Consider the following 21,196-nt stretch of genomic DNA (forward strand, 5'->3'; position numbering starts at 1 on the left):
CTGTGATTTTGAGAAAAGCGGTCAACACTGCTTTCAACAGGCCATATACATAGTACACTGGCCTTTGGGGTTTTCTCAGATGGAAGATCTTATGTTGCCTTCAGCACTGGGGACATTTGTTTTTTCAAATATTTACTTGAGGTTTTAAAAACCTTTTAACCAATTAAGAGTGAATCATAAGCCGTTCACCAAAAAACACTATCAACAACGCCATCAAAGGGAATTAGATAAAATAGTTAGAAAACAGTGCAGAAAAGAGGCGTCTGATGACCACAAACATTAGCACATAAATATCCATGCCTTCACTACCCACTAAGAAAGAGAACATGCCAGCACCTAGGCTAGTCCTCCACCAAGGTTCCTTTCCTGATTAAATCCCCCGCCCCTACACTGGGGGGAAAAAAAAGCTCTGAACACTCACACATATGTCCTAAGAGTTTCTCTGGAGTATACGCACCTAAGAATGGGATTGCTGGGTCACAGAATATACATTTATATCCTCTTGGCAAATTGAATCTTTTGTCACTATACAATGCTGACCCACTTCAGTTCACTAATGCTTTTTACCCTAGAGACTCGCTTTCTTATGGAGCTTAAAAGTTTTACCCTCTTCAGGGACTACACAAAGCACGTCTGATAATTTGTGTCTGTGTTATCATTTATATTAACTCTGTACAAGATATTTTTGTTTTATATAGCCAAGGTTCATTTAGAATTATTCAAATATTTGCCACTTTGTTTTTCGTTTCTTCCTTCATTTCCGACCTTCTGCCTGGGATAGTTTTCCATCTATCTGAAATAGATCTTTGAGACTTACGTTTTGCTTAAGTATGCTGGTGCTAACCTCTTTCAGTGTGATTGTCTGAAATGTTTTCATTTCACTTTCTTTTTTCAGCAAAAACATAATTTATTAAAAGAATATTGGAAATGATCCAGAAGTACTTAAAGAAAATGGGTAAATAAACTGTAATCCAGTCAGACAATGAAAGACGACAACAGGGGAAACAAAAAACACTGACAGACACAATAGATGGACACTGACCTGCACTCTCTGAATACAGACTGCAGACATGTTACCGAGTAAAAGAACCAGAGCATGCACTGAGCATGCGCTGTATATATATCCACCTGTATGAAGTTCAGAAACAGGCAAACAAATCTCTGCTGTTCTCATGAAGATAGTGGCAACTCTCAGAGCCAGAGGGACCCCAGGGGCACTTGAGGAGGGATGCTGGGGGCCCAGGGCTGCTTTCAATGGATGTTCAGTGAGCTGCACACTTCCCAACTCTTTTCTCTGCCTGTGCTTCACCTGACGTCACACAGAAAGAAATCAACGCAGGAGATACTTGTAGGTCAAAACGTCACCGGTATGTGCTAGAGAAGCAGGCCTGGGGCTCTAGTTCCAAGCATGCTTCCCACACCTGGCACAGAACTTGAATGAGCACATTTCTACTGCGGCCTCTGAGCACTAAATGCAGCTGTTGGCTGTGGAACGTCTCCTGCCTGGGTTATACACTATCAGACCTGAAGGTGGACTACTTATATGTGTGTTTATCTTCTGGCTCCCCAACTAGCATGTGGTCTCACGGCTGACACATTGTAAATACTCAACAAAGGTCTACTGGATGTGTTGGTCTCTATATCCTTCAAAACTGAGCAGAATTCACCTTCTCAAGGAGACATTCTTTCACCTTTTTTCTTCCAAAAAAAAAAAAAATCTATTTATTTTTGGCTGTGTTGGGTCTTCGTTGCTGCAGGCTTTGTCTATTTGTGGCGAGTGGGGACTACTCTTCCTTGTGTTGTATGGACTGACCATTCTAGTAGCTCTCACTGGAAGGTGGGTTTGAATTTGCTAAACTGCTAGTATAACAATGTCTCAAACTTCTTTTTTACGATGATGCATCAATTTCATCAGGTGGATCTATTAATTTATTGTTGTTCAGTCACAAGTCATGTCCAACTTTTTGCGACCCCATGGACTGCAACACACCAGGCCTCCCCTGTCCCTCACCATCTCCCAGAGTTTTCCAAAGTTCATGTCCTATCGCTGATGCCATCCAACCATCTCATTCTCTGTTGTCCCCTTCTCCTCCCTACCCTGAATCATTCCTAGCATCAGAGTCTTTTCCAATGAGTTGGCTCTTCCCATCAGTGGCCAGAGTATTGGAGCTTCAGCTTCAGCATCAGTCCTTCCAATGACTATTCAAGGTTGATTTCCTTTAGGGTTGACTGGTTCGATCTCCTTTTGCCTCAAAAATCTTCAGCACCACAATTCAAAACCACCAATTCTTTGCCACTTAGCCTTCTTTATGATCCAACTCTCACATCCTTACATGACTGCTGGAAAAACCACTGCTTTGACTATCTGGACCTTAACTAATCTTAAATTGAAAAGACTGTGTCCAGACTTTTGCCATGTGGATCAATACTAGAAAGAATATTCTTGCATAGCTTTCATTTGACAGAGATATTGTATTGCTTTCATTTCACCTTCTGAGCTTCTACATATTGTCTAGCACATAATAAGTGCTCAAAAATACTTGTTGAGGGACTTCCCTGGTAGTCCAATGGCTAAGACTCCAAGTTCCCAATGCACGGGACCCAGCTCCACTGCTGGTCACGGAACGAGATCTCACATGCCGCAGCTAAGAGATCGAATGCCCCAACTAAAGATCCCGCATGTTGCAGGGAAGGCTGCTGAAGCTAAATAAGTACATGTTAGAAAACAACAACAAAAACCTTGACTACCTGGGAGCAGAATGAAATGGCCATTTTGTTTGATCCAGTCTCAGATTTCCTTTGCGTCTCTGATAATACTTACCAGCTTCCCTTTGAGCCATCAAACACGTGGGGATTTGGGGATTCTCTGGTGGCTCAGTGGCTAGGCCTCTGCACTCTCACAGCCAAGAGCCCAGCTTCAATCCCTGGTTGGGGAACTAAGATCCCACAGGCTGTGTAGGGTTACCGACAAAAAAACAAAACAAAACAAAACAGGAGGGAATTTGATGGCTGAGTGTGTTGCTGTTTTATCTGATACCATCTGACTGTGTTTGTGTCCTCTCCCATCACAGCTCACAAAAGGACAAAGGGCCAGAATAAAACACATCAAGGAAAGCAGATAACCTGTTTATGCTGTTTTAACCAGTGTTAATTTTCACAAATGTGCCTTTTACTTACCTAGCCCTCGAATACAATTCTAGGTGACATCAAGAGGGGCTATGACATGAGCGATCAAAATCACACCCGATTTTTTTTTTTTTTTTCTGGCCGACCACGCATGGCTTTGGCATCTTAGTTCACCAGCCAGGGATGGAACTGTTATGCCCGATGTCCGAATCCCCGAGCGGGAAGAGAGAAGGCTACCAAGACAATACAACTCGCAAAAAGGGAAGTTTATTACTGTCTCGAGCCAGGGCTTTCTGCCACAAACATCACAGTGGTGCAGGGTCAGAAAAGCCCTGGCTCAAGCTTGGTACACAAATTTATAAGATATGCAAAAGCGGTTAGTAGCTGGCTTAAGCGGATTGGTTACATGTTTGCAAAGTAATTCTATCGGTACAGACTTTCGCGGGCTTTTCAGCTCTCCCTTTGTTCTTACTGGGCGCATATTGATTGGCTGGCTCCAGGTTACCTGATGGGGGTAGGGAATCTTACCATTTCGGGGGAAGCTAAAACTTAGGTCCAGGCCGCCCGTCACGGTATTAACTCTGGCAGCCTCACATTCCCCCCTGTCTTCTTGTTCCTGTAGAGGAATCCTTCTCTTCATCCTGAGCTACCATCTGATATTGCTGCCTCAATACCATAATCTGAATGGTATTTAGACGTTCTTTAATAAATGACATTAGCCGGTTTAAAATACAAGGGCCAAATGTGAGTGTTAATAATAGCACTATAAGCGGGCCCAGGAGGGTGGAAACTAAGGTGGTCAGCCAGGGGGAGCGTTGAAACCAAGACTCAAACCATCCCTGCTGGGCCTCCCGTTCCCTCTTTCGTTGCGCCAGCCCTTCTCTTACTTTTGCCATAGATTCTCTTACCACTCCTGTATGGTCTGCATAGAAACAACATTCTTCTCCCAGAGCCGCGCAGACCCCACCCTGTTGGAGAAAAATCAAGTCCAATCCTCTCCTATTCTGCAAGACCACCTCAGACAAGGAAGTCAGAGACTTCTCTAAGTGGCTGATTGATTCTTCTATGCGAGTTATATCTTCATCTATGGCGGCTCGTAGGGAAGAAAACCCTTGGCCTTGCAGAGATAGTGAAGCTATTCCTGTCCCTGCTCCTGCCAGCCCAAGACTGAACAAGGCTGCCATGGTGATCGCACTGATTGGCTCTCTCTTTTGTCTTGGCAATTCTCGGTCCCAATGTGAGTACATAACCTCTTCAGAGTGGTATAAGATTTTTGGCATTACAGCAACCAGAACACAGAATTCTTGACTCTGGTTAAAAACCTTCACATTTAAACATGGGGTTAGCCCAGTATGTGAACAAATCCACCAGCCCCCAACCTCTGGCACAATCCAATTTTTGCCATATAAGCGTAGGTTACTAATAGTCCGGGCACAGAGGGAAGTTTTATCACGTGGCACTGTGCCCAAACAGAGTCCCTGTCCCCAAACTTCATTCATTGTGAGACCAACCTTGCGTTCTTCCCATCGGCATGGGGGTGGGTTCTGGCCTGAAGATAAGTAGTAAGAGACATTGAGGCCTATGGCCTCATAGAAGGGGGGGTGAAGATTATAACAAAGCCAACAGGACTGGGTTGCATTAGGGTTGGTATGGTTTAAGACCGTAAAGGCTGCATTCACTAAGGCCCATAGGGGGTCCTGAATTGCTGAGCTAATGGTAACAGCCAGAGGGCCAGGGGTTTCTGTCAGTTTGCCTCTGAGGCTAGGGGTAGAGGAGATGTTAAATGTTCCTGGCAAGCTTGGTCTGAAGGGGGTTGGCTTGGGGGTCGCCTTGTGCCCCTGTAATGCTTTGACCAGATTGGGACCTAAACTATGTACCTGCACCGGCTCAATAACCTGTTTAATGATTAAAAGCTCGCCTGGGTAGGGGCCGGGCCAATTTACGTGGAGCTGAAAACCCCAAGTCAGTCCTGAGGTCCAGCGGTTTTCTTTCTTCGCCCGTTCCTGGTTAAATCGTACTCGTACCTGAGGCCCCTGGTGTCTACGGTCCTTGAAGGTGAAGCTAACTAGATCTCTGTTTCCGACATCCCACCTCTGGGGTCCATCACAAGAGGTCACACAACTCCAGCTCCTGCAATAATAGCTTTCTATGCCACCACAGGTTTTCCAGTTATTTTTTACATAGCCCGGGCAAGCCCAAAACCCCAACCTATGGTTTTTTATCCCATCCCTATAGTACTTATCATGGAGACCGTCCTGCTTTGCGAAGAGGCTTGAGAGGTCGAAGTTCAGGTCCGGCCACCAGGTGTTTGGAGGGTGGATTCCTGAGGTCTCATTGAGCAGCTCATGAGTTTGCCCGTCGTTGAGTTTCCATGTGATCTTAGCAGGTTGATGGGGGTTATGACTGGTCGCTCCTGGGTCGATGAGAGCTGCCATCAGCAGGAGAATTAGGAGGTCTCCCAGCGGACAAGTTTCAGTTTCAAAGGATTTGACGGGTGAGGACTCGCCTTCCATTCTGCTCGCGCTTTTTCCTGTTCTTCCGATGTGGCTTGCCGCACGTGATTGCAATGAACCCAGGGTCCAATCCCGTCGACCTTGACAGCGGTAGGAGTGGTAAGGAGAACAACATAAGGGCCTTTCCATCTAGGTTCTAATACTTTAGATTGGTGTCGTTTTACCCAAACCCAATCACCTGGGCCAATATTATGTGAGGGGAGGGCCCTCTTGTTTTGGCCCTCATGTATCTCTCGAATCAATTTCCAAACATGGTTATGCACCTTACTTAATGCTATCAGAGTTTGCTGGAATTGTCCCAAAGTAGGGGGTGGCAGATATTTTCCTTCGAAAATAGGATACACAGGAGGGGGTCTTCCATACAGAATCTCAAAAGGAGTAAGATTCAGCTTATAAGGGGTGTTACGTGCCCGAAAGAGTGCAAAGGGGAGGAGGGTCACCCAGTCCCCGCCAGTCTCTATTGCCAACTTTGTCAAAGTTTCTTTTAGGGTCCGATTCATTCTCTCAACCTGTCCTGAGCTCTGGGGATTATATTCGCAATGTAACTTCCATTTCGTCCCCAGAGCTTGGGCCAGCCCTTGTACAATCTGGCTCACAAAGGCAGGTCCATTATCAGAGCCCATAGTTACTGGCAGCCCATACCTAGGCACTATCTCCTCTAAGATCTTTTTAGCAACCACTATTGCTGTCTCTCCCTTAGTGGGGAAAGCTTCCACCCACCCCGAGAAGGTATCTACCAGTACCAACAGATAGCGGTACCCATACTTGCCTGGCCTTACCTCGGTGAAATCTATCTCCCAATGTTGCCCTGGCTTTTCCCCTCGGTACCTCGTTCCCGAGTGCTGCTTCTTCTCTGCCCTCATCAGCTGGCACGCTTTGCAGGCTTGAATTATCTCTCGTACAGTTACATTTTGACGAGGGAACCTCAGGCAGGCCATCTGGAGAAGTGTTAGGGTCTTTTTTTCTCCCAAGTGTGTAGTTGTGTGCAGGTGTTCACACAGGTGACGACCCAGGGAGGCAGGCAAGATCAGGTTGTTGTTTTGGTCTCGGTACCATCCATCTTGGTCATCTTTCTGGAGGGTGGTATCCTTGTTGATCCAGGCGAGATCGGGGAGGGAATATTCGGGAACTGGTGGCAAGGTCCCCATACCAGGGGGTGGAAGTCCCACGGCTAATATGGGGGCGGCATAGTCCCGGCTAGCCGCTTCTCGAGCGGCCGCATCAGCAGCACGATTGCCCAGCGCCTTAGGGTCTTCTCCCTTCTGGTGACCGGGGACATGTACTATAGCTACTGCCCGGGGTAGTTGGACAGCTTCCAAGAGCCTGCGAATCTCAGGCAGATTTTTGACCTCTTTTCCCTCAGCTGTCCGAAATCCCCTTTCTTGGTATATGGGACCTTGAATATGGGCAGTGCTGAAAGCATATCGGCTGTCAGTAAAAATGGTGACTCTCTTCCCTTTGGCTTGCTCCAGAGCCTGTATTAGGGCAATCAATTCTGCTTTTTGTGCAGAAGTGTTTGGGGGTAGTGTCTCAGCCCATATCGTCTGCCCTGAATCATCAACTATGGCTGCTCCCGCCTTCCTTTGCCCATCTTTCACATAACTGCTCCCATCGGTGAACCATACTAGCTCACTGTTGCTTAGGGGTACATCAGTTAAGTCTTTTCGTGCCGCCAGGGCCTCAGCCAGTATCTCACTGCAATCATGGAGAGGGCTGTCCTTCTCTGGGTTGGGTAGGAGCGTGGCCGGATTTAGGAAGCAAGGGGTCTGAAAACGCACCCGTGGGGCATCGAGCAGCAAGGCCTGGTAGTGTGTCAAGCGGGCATTGGAGATCCACTTACCCGGCGGCTGCTTTAAAACCCCTTCCACGGCGTGGGGGGTGTAAACCGAGAGTTGCTGTCCATACGTCAACTTGTCAGCGTCGCGGACGAGGAGGGCTGTAGCTGCAATGATGCGAAGGCAAGGGGGCCACCCAGCGGCCACCGGGTCTAATCGCTTCGAAAGGTATGCTACCGGCCGCTTCCATGGTCCCCATTGTTGAGTCAAGACCCCCTTTCCTATTCCTTGCTTTTCATCTATAAACAGCTGGAATGGCTTATTTGGGTTAGGCAGGGCAAGGGCTGGGGCTTCTAGTAGGGCCCGTCTGAGTGTCTGGAAAGCCTGTTTCATTGGCTCAGTCCAAGTCCACTTTGGGGTCTCTTTACTTCCCTCATATAAGGGCCGGGCCTTCTCAGCAAACCCCATAATCCACAGTCTACAATATCCAACAGTCCCCAGAAACTCTCTCACCTGGCGGGGGTTTTTGGGCTCTGGTATCTGCAATATTGTTTCTTTCATGGCCTGGGTTAGCCACCTTTGCCCCTGCCTGATCTTATACCCCAAATAGGTGACCTCTTGCCGGGCTATTTGTGCCTTCTTTGCGCTAGCGCGATACCCCAAGATGCCTAGGGTCTGTAATAGGTCCCCAGTGGCACGGCTGCAAGCTTCCTCTGTGGTTCCAGCCAACATAAGGTCATCTACATATTGTAGCAGAATGACCTCTGGGTGGCAAGCCCGATATTCGTAGAGGTCCTCACTCAGAGCCTCATTAAACAAGGTAGGGGAGTTCTTGAACCCCTGTGGGAGGCGGGTCCAAGTTAATTGTACTACTGGTTGGCCCTCCTCCTCAGTCCACTCAAAGGCAAATATCTCTTGGCTCTGGACTGCCAGGGGTAGGCTGAAAAAGGCATCCTTCAAGTCCAGCACAGTGTACCAAGTGTACTCAGGCAGTAAACTGCTCAGGAGGGTATACGGGTTAGGGACAGTTGGGTGTATGTCACTCACCCGTTTGTTGACTTCTCGCAGGTCTTGGACAGGTCTGTAATCTGTCCCCCCTAGCTTCTTCACCGGCAGTAAGGGGGTGTTCCAAGGGGATCGGCATCGCCTGAGAATTCCGGCCTCCATGAGCCGTCGAATGTGGGGAGTGATCCCCCGCCGAGCTTCTTGGCTCATAGGGTACTGTCTCACCCTCACAGGAACTGCCTCGGCCTTTAGCTCGATGACGACCGGATGTCTCTGTTTAGCTAGTCCCATTCCTGCTGTTTCTGCCCAGGCCAATGGATATTTATGGACCCACGGTTGTACATCTAGTGCTATGGTCTCTGAGGGCTTAGGCGCAAAAAGTCTGTATTCATCCCTTAAGGCTAGGGACAAGACATGTATCGGTTGTCCAAGTCCATCCGTGACTGACATTCCCCCTGGGTCAAAATGGATCTGAGCATTAACTTTAGTCAACAAGTCTCTTCCAAGTAGAGGGGCTGGGCATTCTGGTATCACCAAAAACGAATGGGACACCTGGTGGGTCCCTAGATTTACTTTCCGTTCTGTGGTCCAACAATATCTTTTTGTCCCCGTGGCTCCTTGCACTAAGCTGGCTTTCTTAGACATTGGTCCCAGTTTTTGATTTAAAACAGAGTGTTGGGCGCCAGTATCCACCATGAAGCCAACGGGTTTCCCCTCCACATGTATGGTTACCCAGGACTCGGGGAGGGGTGCCGAGTCTCGACTCCCCTAGTCACTGTCTTCCCCCGCATATAGAACTCGAGTTCCGGGGGGGGTTTTCTCTCTCTGGGTCATTCCTCTCCTTGAGTCCCTCTTAGGGCACTCGTTTTTCCAGTGCCCCTGTTCTTTGCAGTAGGCGCACTGATCCTTCTTTAGGGCCTGCCTTTTTGGTTTTTCTTTTTCTCCCGTCCGGGGTCTCGAGGTTCCCTCAATTCTGTTCCGGCCTTTAACCCCGCAAAAAGAATCTGGGCTAGCTCCTTCTGGTTCTTCCGGTTTTCCCTCGCCCTATGTTCCCTCTCTTCTTTCCTGATCTTTTCCGCTAATTCCCTTTCCTCCCGCCGAATTCGCTCTTCCCTTTCTTCTGGGGTCTCCCTATTATTGAATACCTTTTCAGCTACTTTCAGTAAATCCTGTATTGTCTGTTCTCCCAATCCCTCTACCTTTTGTAATTTCTTCCTAATATCTGGGGCTGCCTGATTCACAAACGCTAACAAAACTGCAGCGCGTGACTCCTCAGCCTGGGGGTCCATAGGTGTATATTGCCTGAAAGCTTCCATCAGCCTCTCTAGGAAGGCTGCCGGGCTTTCAGTGGGCTCTTGCCTTACTAAATTTACCTTTGCCAGATTTGTCGGCTTTCTTGCTGCAGCCCGCAGGCCAGCCATTAGAGTCTGGCGGTACACTCGGAGACGCTCCCTACCTTCCACCCGCTCAAAATCCCAGTTAGGCCGCAACAGAGGAAACCCCTCGTCCACAAGATGAGGCTGGGCGGTTGGCCTCCCGTCGACCCCTGGTACCCGTTTCCGCGCCTCTGCCAGAATTCGCTCCCGTTCTTCCGTGGTGAAGAGCACCTGCAACAGCTGCTGACAATCATCCCAGGTGGGATTATGAGTAAACAAAATGGAATCTAAGAGGTCAATGAGGCCTTGGGGCTTCTCTGAGAAAGGAGGGTTTTGGGTCTTCCAATTGTACAGGTCACTCGTGGAAAAGGGCCAGTACTGATAGGTTCGCTCTCCGTCCGGGTTAGTTGGTCCCACTCGGACGGGGAGCGCCTGAACAGTGGATGAAGGTAACTCTGGGTCCCCAGGGTCTTGCTTACCCCTATCTCCCTTAGTTTTCCCCCGGGTCCCCAATGCCGGTCCCCCCTCACGGTCGGTTCCCGTTGGCCCTCTTAATCCTCTCGGTTCACCTGTGGGAGCTTCTCTCCTCGGAGGGGATTGCAAGGAGGGCACATATGGCGGAGGCCTTATCTCCGTTTCTAGATCTATCAGGTTTGGATAAGATGATTCCTGAAGGACTGGTTTTGGGTCCTCTTTCTTTTTGGTTTCCTCCGGGGGGGTCTCCATCACCAGGACCTGTGAACTGGAGGAACTAGGAAGTTTGTAAACAAAAGGTTTTAACCATTTAGGCGGATTTTCTACTAGATCCTGCCAGACCATGACATAGGGGACTTGACTCGGATGGCCCCAGGGATCAGGAGCCATAATCTTCTCCTTCACAGCCTGTATGATGGACGGTTGAAAGGTGCCTTCCGGAGGCCATCCAACCTGAAAGGCGGGCCACTCTGCAGAACAAAGAGTTATTAATTTACCTTTTTTGACTAGCAAAGACAAGTCATGGGCCCTGGCCCTGACATCCGAAAAATGGTCAGTCATGAGAGAAAGTGGGGTAGATTCTCCCTGCCCCATGGTCAAAGAATAAATGGTAAGGAAGAGAGAGAATAAGTCAGAAGTGAGAAAGAACGATGCACCAGAAGAGAACGAGACTAGAGACAATGCCGGCACACACACACAAAAACACGGAGAGCCAAAGACAAACACACGGACAAACAAACGTCGGCCGACGACACAGCGCTGGGTTTTCGGGCCCCCTGAATTTTCTTGCCTCCCGGTAGCAGATTCACCTTACCGAATGACGTCCGCTGTTCACCAGGCTCGGGGTCGGGAGAGGAACTTTCCTTCCCGCGGAGTCGGCTGCCCCCCAGCGCGTCCGCTGGCCTTGGCCTTATGCCGGCTTGGCTCCCCCTTTATAAAAAGCCTTCTCGCGGAGTCGGCTGCCCCCCAGCGCGTCCGCTGGCCTTGGCCTTACGCCGGCTTGCTCCCCCTTTATAAAAAGCCTTCTCGCGGAGTCGGCTGCCCCCCAGCGCGTCCGCTGGCCTTGGCCTTACGCCGGCTTGCTCCCCCTTTATAAAAAAGCCTTCTCGCGGAGTCGGCTGCCCCCCAGCGCGTCCGCTGGCCTTGGCCTTACGCCGGCTTGCTCCCCCTGCTTCCTGAGCACCGGTGTTATTATTTATCCTTCCCCTTTGTCCTGTAAGCGTTCTCTTCTCCCTGTCAAGGGATCCCGGACGAGCCCCCAAATGTTATGCCCGATGTCCGAATCCCCGAGCGGGAAGAGAGAAGGCTACCAAGACAATGCAACTCGCAAAAAGGGAAGTTTATTACTGTCTCGAGCCAGGGCTTTCTGCCACAAACATCACAGTGGTGCAGGGTCAGAAAAGCGCCTGGCTCAAGCTTGGTACACAAATTTATAAGATATGCAAAAGCGGTTAGTAGCTGGCTTAAGCGGATTGGTTACATGTTTGCAAAGTAATTCTATCGGTACAGACTTTCGCGGGCTTTTCAGCTCTCCCTTTGTTCTTACTGGGCGCATATTGATTGGCTGGCTCCAGGTTACCTGATGGGGGTAGGGAATCTTACCATTTCGGGGGAAGCTAAAACTTAGGTCCAGGCCGCCCGTCACGGTATTAACTCTGGCAGCCTCACAGGAACAAGTTCCCCCTGCAGTGGAAGCATGGTGTCTTAACCACTGGACCACCAGGAGAGTTGCCACACCCGAGTCTGAAGTCCATAAAGAAAAAGCAGTAGAGGGAAAGTGACCAAGCCCGGTGGGGTGGGTGTGTGAGGCAGAGCCCTCCTCGCCCCAGGAGCAGCTCTGCTGGCAGCACCGGCCACACAGGCTCTGGGGGAACTAACAGGAGTCAGACGCACCTAGAAGCTCCCCCAGGGCCACCAGGGAGGGGTTTCAGATTGTTCTTCATTTGTTTCTGCCCAAGAACCAACTCAGGAATCTTTCTAGGCTAGATTTTTTTTCTCATTCAAAATGAGACCACTTTTATTGAATTCTGTGGGGGCGAAATACTCTTCCTTCTAAGGTAAGATGACCAACACAACTGTAGGCACTGCTTTTTTGTTTCCGGTTTGTTTTTTTGTTTCTTTTTTCCCAGACTGTGGGATCTTAATTTCCAAACCAGGGACTGAACAGGGCCCCTGGCAGTGAAAGCCCAGATCCCTAATGACTGGCCCACCAGGGAATTCCCAGGCACTGTTTTAAATGAACATGTCTACCTCCCTGGTGGTCCAGTGGTTAAGAATCCGCTGCAACGTTCAAATCATGTTCAAATGGAGGAAGAAGTCTGAAGTCGAATGTTAAGAAGGAGAACAACAAACACATCTCTGATTTTCTTCAAACTTTTCCATTTAAGGAAAAGACAGAAAGGTGAGAAAATTGACACACAAGAAACAGTGTACCAGCAAGTTTCGATTCTGAAGATGCTTAGCCAGAGGGATTCTCTCCTAAGTGTGTTTCTGAACGGTGTCCCATAGACGGGGAAGGTCCCACAGGGGTCACTGCAGGGTTGAGGAACAGAGAAGTCACAGCTGCGGGGCCTCTGGCCGCTCTTCAGCTACAAGGCTCTATGCTTGTCTCCATTTTAGGTAACACGGTTCCGGCAGGAGTTGTCTTTTTTAAAAGAAAGGTTCCGTTCTTTGGGAAAAAAAGAAACTTTTCATAGGGTATGAGAGTCATTGATTTAGTCAAAGTTCCTAATTCTACAAAAGAAGTAACAAAGGCCATGTCCTTCTGACTGAGTCCAGAGTCCTAGGAATGTACTTTCTCAGATTAAGGAAAAAACACATAGATTTTTAACTATAATTTAGACAAAATGAACATGTAAAACCTTGTTATACAGTTCAACAATGCTTGTGGTGAGACATGACTTTTGAAGTAAATAATGTGTTTTAAATGCATCAATAAAAATAAATCAATATCAAATTCCTACTTGTCGCAGTCGATACAGTTAATTTAGAAAACATACATATTTTTTAAAGAGAGGACAGGGAACTTGAAGGAGAGAATCTTAAGTTGAATCAAGCAGGACAAAAGTGAAGAGATTCAACCTTAAAAGGATGTTCATTTCCTCTAGATAGAACCTGGCTTGCTAAAATGACTCAACAGTGAATTATCCACATTTTGGGTTGTTAAGGACAAAATTTAAAACACACAACAGATCTCTCTTTACTGTTTAGCATACTTCTATCCAGGCTCTCATCATTAGTTGGTATACACAAAAAGCATGAGTGTAATCTCAACTATCATCTCAATCCGGTCAGAAGTTGCAGTTGAACTTCATTTCCTCAGCCTGAAGTTTCAAGGGGAGCACTTATACTCTTACCCTCCTCATAAGAAGTGAGATTTACCCAACGGGTGAGTTTGGGAGAAGGAACTAAGAAGTGCTTGCTTGGTTCCCAATCTCTTCTTTGAAAAGATGCATGTGCGCAAAGCACCGTGACCTTGGGTCTGTGGTAGGCAGCCCGCCCCTGGGACGGGGGTCAAGCCTTTCCTTCCTCCTCTTAGGCCTGTGCCTGCTTGGGCAGGTCTCTGACTTGGGATGAAGTGCTTGGAGGCCCGCTGTGACTGCGCAGCGAGAGCACGTCCTCCAGGTTCATGGCTCTCAAGGACGCAACGTAGCTCCAGTGCTGTTGAAGAAACCTTAGATTGCTCTTCTGTGATGGCAAGAAGCCAAATGGGAAAACAGGTTGAGACTGCCTTTAACAAGGGCTGCTTTTCTCTGCATCACCATCATGGAAACACCATCAAAAACCATAAACCCGGGTGCACTGACTGAAATGGACATTTTAATCACAATGATTTCACAATGAAAACTAGTTGCAATTTAAAGACTCCCCTTCATTGCTATCTCAGTCATCATTCATCCAGGTGATGTCAAGACAGAGACAAAACTGAGCTTCATTCACAAGTTTTAAATATTTAACTACAAACTTAGAAACATTCTACAACTGCTCAGCAAGATATGTTTTAGAAATTGAAACCAAAATTCTGTAAGTAAAATAGCAATTAAAGTTGTACGCTTGTACAAGAAAAAAACAAAAAATGTTAACCTAAAACCAGAAATTAATCTTTTGATTATGTATCACAAGTTTGTTTAATTCATAAAAACAATTTATCTAGGATTCCTTCCAATAAAAAACACCCATATGTGGTTAGTGTTTAGATGCCAGTCATTTCCACTTAGGGGTAGAAAAACTGTGGTGGGAGCAGCAGAGCCTGGAAATGATTGTGAACCACTGCCAAAGTGAAATCAATTAGAAAGTAAATCACACATCTGAAAGTACACTTTCGGTTACTAGACAATAAGATTTCATTTCTAAAGTAGAATTTCAATGCAGCATTTCAAGAAATTTAAGAATTTAAGAAGTATCTCTTAAAAACGAGAGATCTACCACAAAAAAATCATTAAATGTCTCCGTGATTACCACAGTTGATTATAGCTTTACTTAGAGTGCATAACTCAAAAAAACACCTCAGAAGTTCACCAAATTAAAAATCAGGATCATTTATATCAGAAATCTGAAACCCAGGGGAAAAAAAAGAAAAGCACTAACCTTGGTCAAGTAAGTCTCCACGCTGTCATTTGAACGGTGTGGAATTGAGGTAGAAAACCCTACAATTGCTCTTGAAAGAAGATTTGCATTGAACCCTGAAGTAGGATTGAAATTTCCAACAGAAGAGGGCTCCAGGACTAGCGTGCTGCTAGGAGTGCTGAGTAAAGATCTCTTCTGCTGTTTCTCCACCTCAAGTTTGGTGCTGATCTCCGCCGGGCGCTCATTAGTCCTGGGGAAGATGGAAAGCACAGATTTCATTCATGTTTCCCTCTGTGACTTGCATTTTGTAAGTTGCCGCACATGAATGGAATTCCCATCACACTGTGTGAACACTGAAAGCAGAGAGCAGACCTGCTGGAAACAGTGACAGATGTGTCCTTGTTCTAAAGAAGCTCACGTGTGTCTGGGCTCCTCAGGTAACAAGTCACAGCTGCGAGAGGAGAGAAAGGGCATCAGAAAGGGAGGTGGGCTCACAGTGACACCTGCTGCCTCTGGGACACGCCTGCCCCCAGGAAACAGTTCAGGGATGAAGAAACAGACCTCCCACAAAACCACAGTCAAGTGCTTCCTCTTACTACCCTTGTACATACGTGTCACTCATGACCTCGGAGAAATTAAGCATTTGGCTCTGAGGAGTCACCTCAAGCCACAATCTCAAGGGGAGGATGAGAAAGTCAGTGGGTGAGACTGAAGAGAGCTAAAACAGCCCCAGGAACAATGACAAGTACCCCCTGCTTTTCCAAAGTTCACCTTACTTTACTGCACTTCTACGAAGGGCCTATGTCAGCACCTCTTTTTGATGGGTCAAAATAAATAAATAAATAAGTAAATAAATAAAGATCCAAAGACAAATTTTGGTCTCATTTAAAATGCCAAAACTCTAAACAGCGTTCAGTGTACGTTTTAGAGGGAGAGGCATGGCGCTCCCCATGCAGGGAGACTGGCCCCACTGAGCTCCTTCCCCGGAAGCCACCCCCCACATCTCAGCATCAAGTCCCACAGCCCTGAACCCCCTCTGGGAGCACCTGGGCTTCCCCTGTGTATGCTTATTTTGGGCATCGACTAGCAGAACGTGTCCTCGGGTCCCTGCTCCTTTGCTGTATGCTCTCTGGGCTTATGAAAGGCGTCCTAGGAGTGCTCTGCTTTCAGAGGCGGGGAAGCCAGGACTCGGCACTGCAGGCGGGATCTGCCTTTCCAGCCTCCATACACCCCCTCAGTCAGGTCACCATGCCAGCGTCAGCCACTCTGTGAATTACCCTGCCTTTCACCCCTGTGTGAATGTTCCCCGATTTCACAAGCAATTACCAGGATAGCTTATTACTCATTTTTCTTAGGGTGCCCTCTAGCAGTGATTATCTAGTTAGCTTTCACTTCCTACTAATCTCAGGAACCTTGCTCTATAAAAATTAGGCTTCAGACACAAATTAATGGACTGATTAATTAATTAATTAATATTTTCTGTGATTCTGGGTTTTGACTTACTTGTCTAGTTTCTTTCCCAAGGACTTTCTTTTAGTTTCTCTAGGTAGTGTTGCTTATATTTTTCCAACTCTGCTTTATTAGAATCTTCAAAAGTTTTCCTCTTGGAGAGTTCAGATCCCAAGTCTTTAATTCTGAGTTCCATCTGACTTCTTATGGAAGCAATATGCTCCTCTTGGAACTGCTGTAAATTTTCTTCAGATGCTGCTTGTATCTAAGTCAAATTTAAAAAGATCCTTTTGTTAATGATTATAACCTGAATATTTGTTCCATTCAGTTTTGAGTCAGGAATTCAGACGGCGATTTTAAATGCGAAAATAAGAAAATTGGAACTTGAAAATAATCATCGTCAAGGTGACATGAATTAAATCTGAATTATAAAATTAATGTGGACTCAATGTTATAGTGGTTATAGTAGTCTCCTGCATTGCAGGCGGATTCTTTACCAACTAGGCGATCAGGGAAGCCCATATTAAAACATTACTAAAGCAAACTGCTGTTGTCATAAGCCCATATATTTATCACTACCCCCGCCCATGCTTTCCTGTCTCTTGAAATGTTCCCTGCAGATCAACTTGACAATTCAAACACAGAAATACTTTCAAGTTTCAAGAACTATCTTTTCAAGGCCCAAGGGGTAAGACACCACAATTCAGCCTGTTTCTCTCTGATCCTCTCTAGCACTTCTACACAGGCACAGGTACCAAAGAAACATAACACTTGTTGGGAGACTGGGACTCACACACGCCACACTACACACTATTGTTTCTAAAATAAATAACTAAGGAGGACCAACTCTGTAGCACAGGGAACTCAACACTCTGTAACAGCCCATATGGAAAAAGCGTTTTTATAAAGAGCGGATATACATGTATACACATAAGTGATTCACTTTGCTGCACCCCTGACACTAACACGGTATTCTAAACCAACTCTACTCTCTAAACAACTTCTCCCGAGAAGAACGGAAGGAAGAGACACAAACATTTGGCTATAGACTGACCTGGCATTATGTAGCAATTTTTAGATAAAACTCACCTCGGAACCCAAAGTGTAGGGTAGGAAAATCAGGATATTGTCACCGTCTTCAAATTAAAAACAAGCAGCAGCCCGGTGGCGGCAGGACGCACGCACCGGCCAAGCCCACCGCTGGAGCCCCCGGGCATTCTCTGGGCGCCCCGCCGGACCCACGCGGAAGGGGCCCGGGATCGACCCCCAGCTGCGTGCCCCTCAGGCCAGATGGTGACCGCCTGCCCTCCCGCCTCCCAGGGCCCCATTTCCGGCTCACACGCCCCCTTCGCTGCAGGCCTGGCTCACAACGCCCCGAGGCGCCGGCCCGCGTCTCCCACTGACAGAGCCCCTTATCCAGCTCACACGTCCCCCGCCCCCCTCCCCGGGCCTCCCGCCACGCGCCCGCCCGGTTCGCCGCTCACACGCTGCCGGCTCACGCTCCCCGCTCACACGCGCCCCTCTCCCCGCCCCGCGCCAGCCAAGTTCGCCGCTCACACACGCTGCCGGCTCACGCTCCCCGCTCACAGGCACCCTTCTCCCCGCCCCCCGCCGGCCCGCCTCGCCGCTCACACGCTGCCGGCTCACGCTCCCAGCTCACACGCACCCCTCTCCCCGCCCCCTGCCGGCCCGGCTGGCCGCTCACACGCACCCCGCTCCCCGCCGGCCCGGCTCGCCGCTCACACGCTGCCGGCTCACGCTCCCCGCTCACACGCACCCCTCTCCCCGCCCCCTGCCGGCCCGGCTCCCGCTCACACGCTGCCGGCTCACGCTCCCCGCTCCCCACCGGCCCGGCTCGCCGCTCACACGCCGCCCTCGCCCCAGTGCGCCAGGCCGCGCTCCCCGCTCTCACGACTCCCCGACGCCGGCACGTGCTCCCCGGCCGCACGCCCCACGCGCAGGCGCACGTCAGGCTCGCCGCCCACACAACCCCCGCCCCCAGGCGCCGGCCGGTGCTCGCCGCTCACACGCAGCCGGCTCACGCTCCCTGCTCACACGCACCTCTCTTCCCGCTCCCCGCCGGCCCGGCTCCCGGTCACACGCCGCCCTCGCCCCAGTGCGCCAGGCCGCGCTCCCCGCTCTCACGACCCCCCGACGCCGGCACGTGCTCCCCGGCCGCACGCCCCACGCGCAGGCGCACGTCAGGCTCGCCGCCCACACAACCCCCGCCCCCAGGCGCCGGCCGGTGCTCGCCGCTCACACGCAGCCGGCTCACGCTCCCTGCTCACACGCACCTCTCTTCCCGCTCCCCGCCGGCCCGGCTCCCGGTCACACGCACCCCTACGGCCGCTCCCCGCCGGCCCGGCTAGCCGCTCACACGCCGCCGGCTCACGCTCCCCGCTCACACGCGCCCCTCCGGCCGCTCCCCGCCGGCCCGGCTCGCCGCTCACACGCCGCCCTCGCCGCAGTGCGCGGGCAGCGCTCTCCGCTCTCACGACCCCCGACGCCGGCACGCGCTCCCCGGCCGCACGCCCCCCGCGCAGGCGCACTCCCGGCTTGCCGCTCACACAACCCCCGCCCCCAGGCTCGGCGAGCGTGCTCGCCGCTCACACGCCCCCCGCGCGCCGCCGACGCTCTCAGAGGCCCAGCCTAAGTTCCCCGCCTGGCGCCTGCGCCAGGGTCTGCGAGAAGGCCATGGAGCCGGCCCTGGAGCCGCCCCGCGCGGCCGAGGGAACGCTGCCTGAGGCGGGGCGGCGTGAGGGCAGAGGCGAGCGGGCGCCTCCCGGGCCGCTGCTCTGGGGCTGCGCAGCCGCGAGCAGGATGGCGGGTGTGCCTGTGGCTCCACTCCGTGGCTGTGGGCAGCTTCCCGCGCGCGCGGGCGTCGCCGCCACTGCCTCTGCGCCCCCAGCTGCCCTCCGTCCTCGAAGCCTCTGTGCGCGCCGGCTCCGGTGGGCGTCTCGCCCCGGTGACGCGCGGAGAGACCAGGTGATGGGATGCTGGAGCTCAGGTGAGAGTTACACCGGGGAGGTGGGGACAGGGTAGCCCGGAGTTAGGGCCGCGCCCTGAGGGCTGCGGTGAGGGTAGCCCCACCGGGGAGCGGGCCATGCAAACACCCTCCCCTCCCCGCCTGGGAAGGGCGGGCAGCAAGGGGGCTCTGGAGCCTGAGGTTCCCTCTTACACAAGGCATTTCAGAGAAGCCATGGGATTACTCTGTGTCTAGATAGCTGTCGCAGCTCTCATGGCTCATCTGGTCAAGAATCTGCCTGCAATGTGGGAGACCTGGATTCAACCCCTGGGTTGGGAAGATCCCCTGGAGAAGGGAAAGGCTACTCACTCCACTATTCCGGCATGGACTGTCCCAAAGAGTCAGACTTTGCAAAGAGTCAGAGTGAGCGACTTTCACTTCACTAATTAAGGTGCTTCCCCACTGATGATGGGGCTTCCCTCATAGCTCAGTCGGTAAAGAATCTGCCTGCAGTGCAGGAGACCCGGGTTCGATTCTTTGGTTGGGAGGCTCCTCTGGAAAAAGAAACGGCAACGCACTCCAGTATTCCTGCCTGGAGAATCCCATGGCCAGAGGTGCCTGGCGCTCTACAGTCCATGGGCTTGCCAGAGTGGGACACGATTTAGGGACTAAACCACCACGTAGCACTTTGGGGAATGGATAGGATAGAAGAAAGGCTGGTTCTTGGTGGGTTAGAATAGACAGCAGGAGAGATGGATGTGGTCAGCAGCCCGGTCGGAGGTCGCTGAACACCGTGTCCTGAGACGACAGGTCTTGTAGGTGAAGGAGTCTTTTGGGCCTAGAAAAGAGAACAACAGTCTCAAAGGCCCCTTGCTGAATCATCTAACTTTGGAGAAAACAAAGCATACCTTTAGTTCCATCCGGATGCTCCAGGCCAGCTGCATCTATCTGGGACTTATCACCGCCTGTCCGGAAACCTACCACCCCCTACACCCGCCCAGAAGACTTATCACCCCCTGCCCAACTACAAGTGTCATCTCAACAAAAGAATACTCAAAATATCCCGCCTGATTGACGTTTCCCTTATCGCTTCCACAAACCTCCCTATAAGTATGAAGCCTCCTTGATTCCTTTCGGCGCTCAGCCTGGTCATTAGGCCGACTGTCGCCCCTCCTTGCCTGAATAAAGGTAACCTACTTCTGTTGAGGTCGTCTTTCCTTTTCTGCCTCGCCGGAACTGTACCTTACAGTAGGTACAAGGACAGGGGTGGAGGTGAGAGGAGTAGCAGGGGAGGGGAGGGACCGCGTCTCTGGAGGCTTTTCTCAGGTAGCAGAGGAAACATCTGGCAGGCAGCAGGAAGAGCCTTTGGGTAGGGTGAGTCTTGTTTTGAACATCCAAGAGCACTTAGTCTGACCGTTGGGCCATTTAACAGATGGGGAAGCTGAGCCACTGGAATTACGCATCAAGTTAAAGGGCGTGTCTGAACTTGCAGCTGTTGGAAGCAGAGCCCCAACTTGAACAGTTTTCTTCGGTTGCAGTCTGTTATTCTTGCAACTTCAGGCAGTTACCTTATCTAAAAAGTTAGGAGACCACAGTGGGAGGTTCCCTGGAGCCCTAGAACTCAGAGGGCTTATTGTTCAGTCCCTAAGTCATGCCCCAGTCTTTATGGCCGCATGTATTGAGGCACGACACCAGGCTTCCCTGTTCTTCCCTGTCCCTCTGAGTTTGCTCAAATTCATTTCCATTGGGTCAGTGATGTCATCCAACCATCTCACCCTCTGTAGCCCCCTTCTCCTTCGTCATATCCTGAATCTTTCCCAGCATCAGGGTCTTTTCCAATGAGTCAGGTCTTTACATCAGGTGGCCAAAGTATTGGAGCTTCAGCATCAGCATCGGTCCTTCCAAGGAATATTCAGGGTTGATTTCCTTTAGGATTGACTGGATTGA

General features: G+C 50.2%; 3 protein-coding genes across 32 annotated transcripts in view; 1 reads left to right on the forward strand and 2 right to left on the reverse strand.

The window, feature by feature from the left end:
• The window catches only part of LOC122447887 (POTE ankyrin domain family member A-like), a 44,717-nt gene extending 28,030 nt beyond the window's left edge, over positions 1–16,687 (forward strand). The window contains exon 4 of the mRNA XM_043478620.1: positions 16,613–16,687. Within this exon, the coding sequence (XP_043334555.1) occupies positions 16,613–16,644 (32 nt within the window). The 3' untranslated portion in view covers positions 16,645–16,687. The remainder of the gene's footprint in view (positions 1–16,612) is intronic.
• The window catches only part of LOC122447855 (ankyrin repeat domain-containing protein 26-like), a 933,540-nt gene that overhangs the window by 430,662 nt on the left and 481,682 nt on the right, over positions 1–21,196 (reverse strand). For 18 of the 30 annotated variants that reach the window (XR_006271421.1, XR_006271419.1, XR_006271416.1 and 15 more), the window contains one exon: positions 14,857–15,085. The exons of 3 other annotated variants lie outside the window; for them this stretch is intronic. Coding sequence is in view for 16 of the 27 variants with exons in the window: in XM_043478546.1 (XP_043334481.1) it covers positions 14,857–15,085 (229 nt within the window). In the remaining 11 variants the exon portion in view is untranslated. 9 more of the 30 variants (XM_043478542.1, XM_043478545.1, XM_043478544.1 and 6 more) reach the window with 9 other exon arrangements.
• The window catches only part of LOC122447884 (POTE ankyrin domain family member A-like), a 312,070-nt gene that overhangs the window by 187,766 nt on the left and 103,108 nt on the right, over positions 1–21,196 (reverse strand). Inside the window, exon 6 of the mRNA XM_043478616.1 lies at positions 16,339–16,549. Coding sequence (XP_043334551.1) covers positions 16,343–16,549 — 207 coding nt within the window. The 3' untranslated portion in view covers positions 16,339–16,342. The remainder of the gene's footprint in view (positions 1–16,338; positions 16,550–21,196) is intronic.

This window comes from Cervus canadensis, chromosome 10, assembly GCF_019320065.1.
Source record: "Cervus canadensis isolate Bull #8, Minnesota chromosome 10, ASM1932006v1, whole genome shotgun sequence".
NCBI classification, from domain to species: Eukaryota; Metazoa; Chordata; class Mammalia; order Artiodactyla; family Cervidae; genus Cervus; species Cervus canadensis.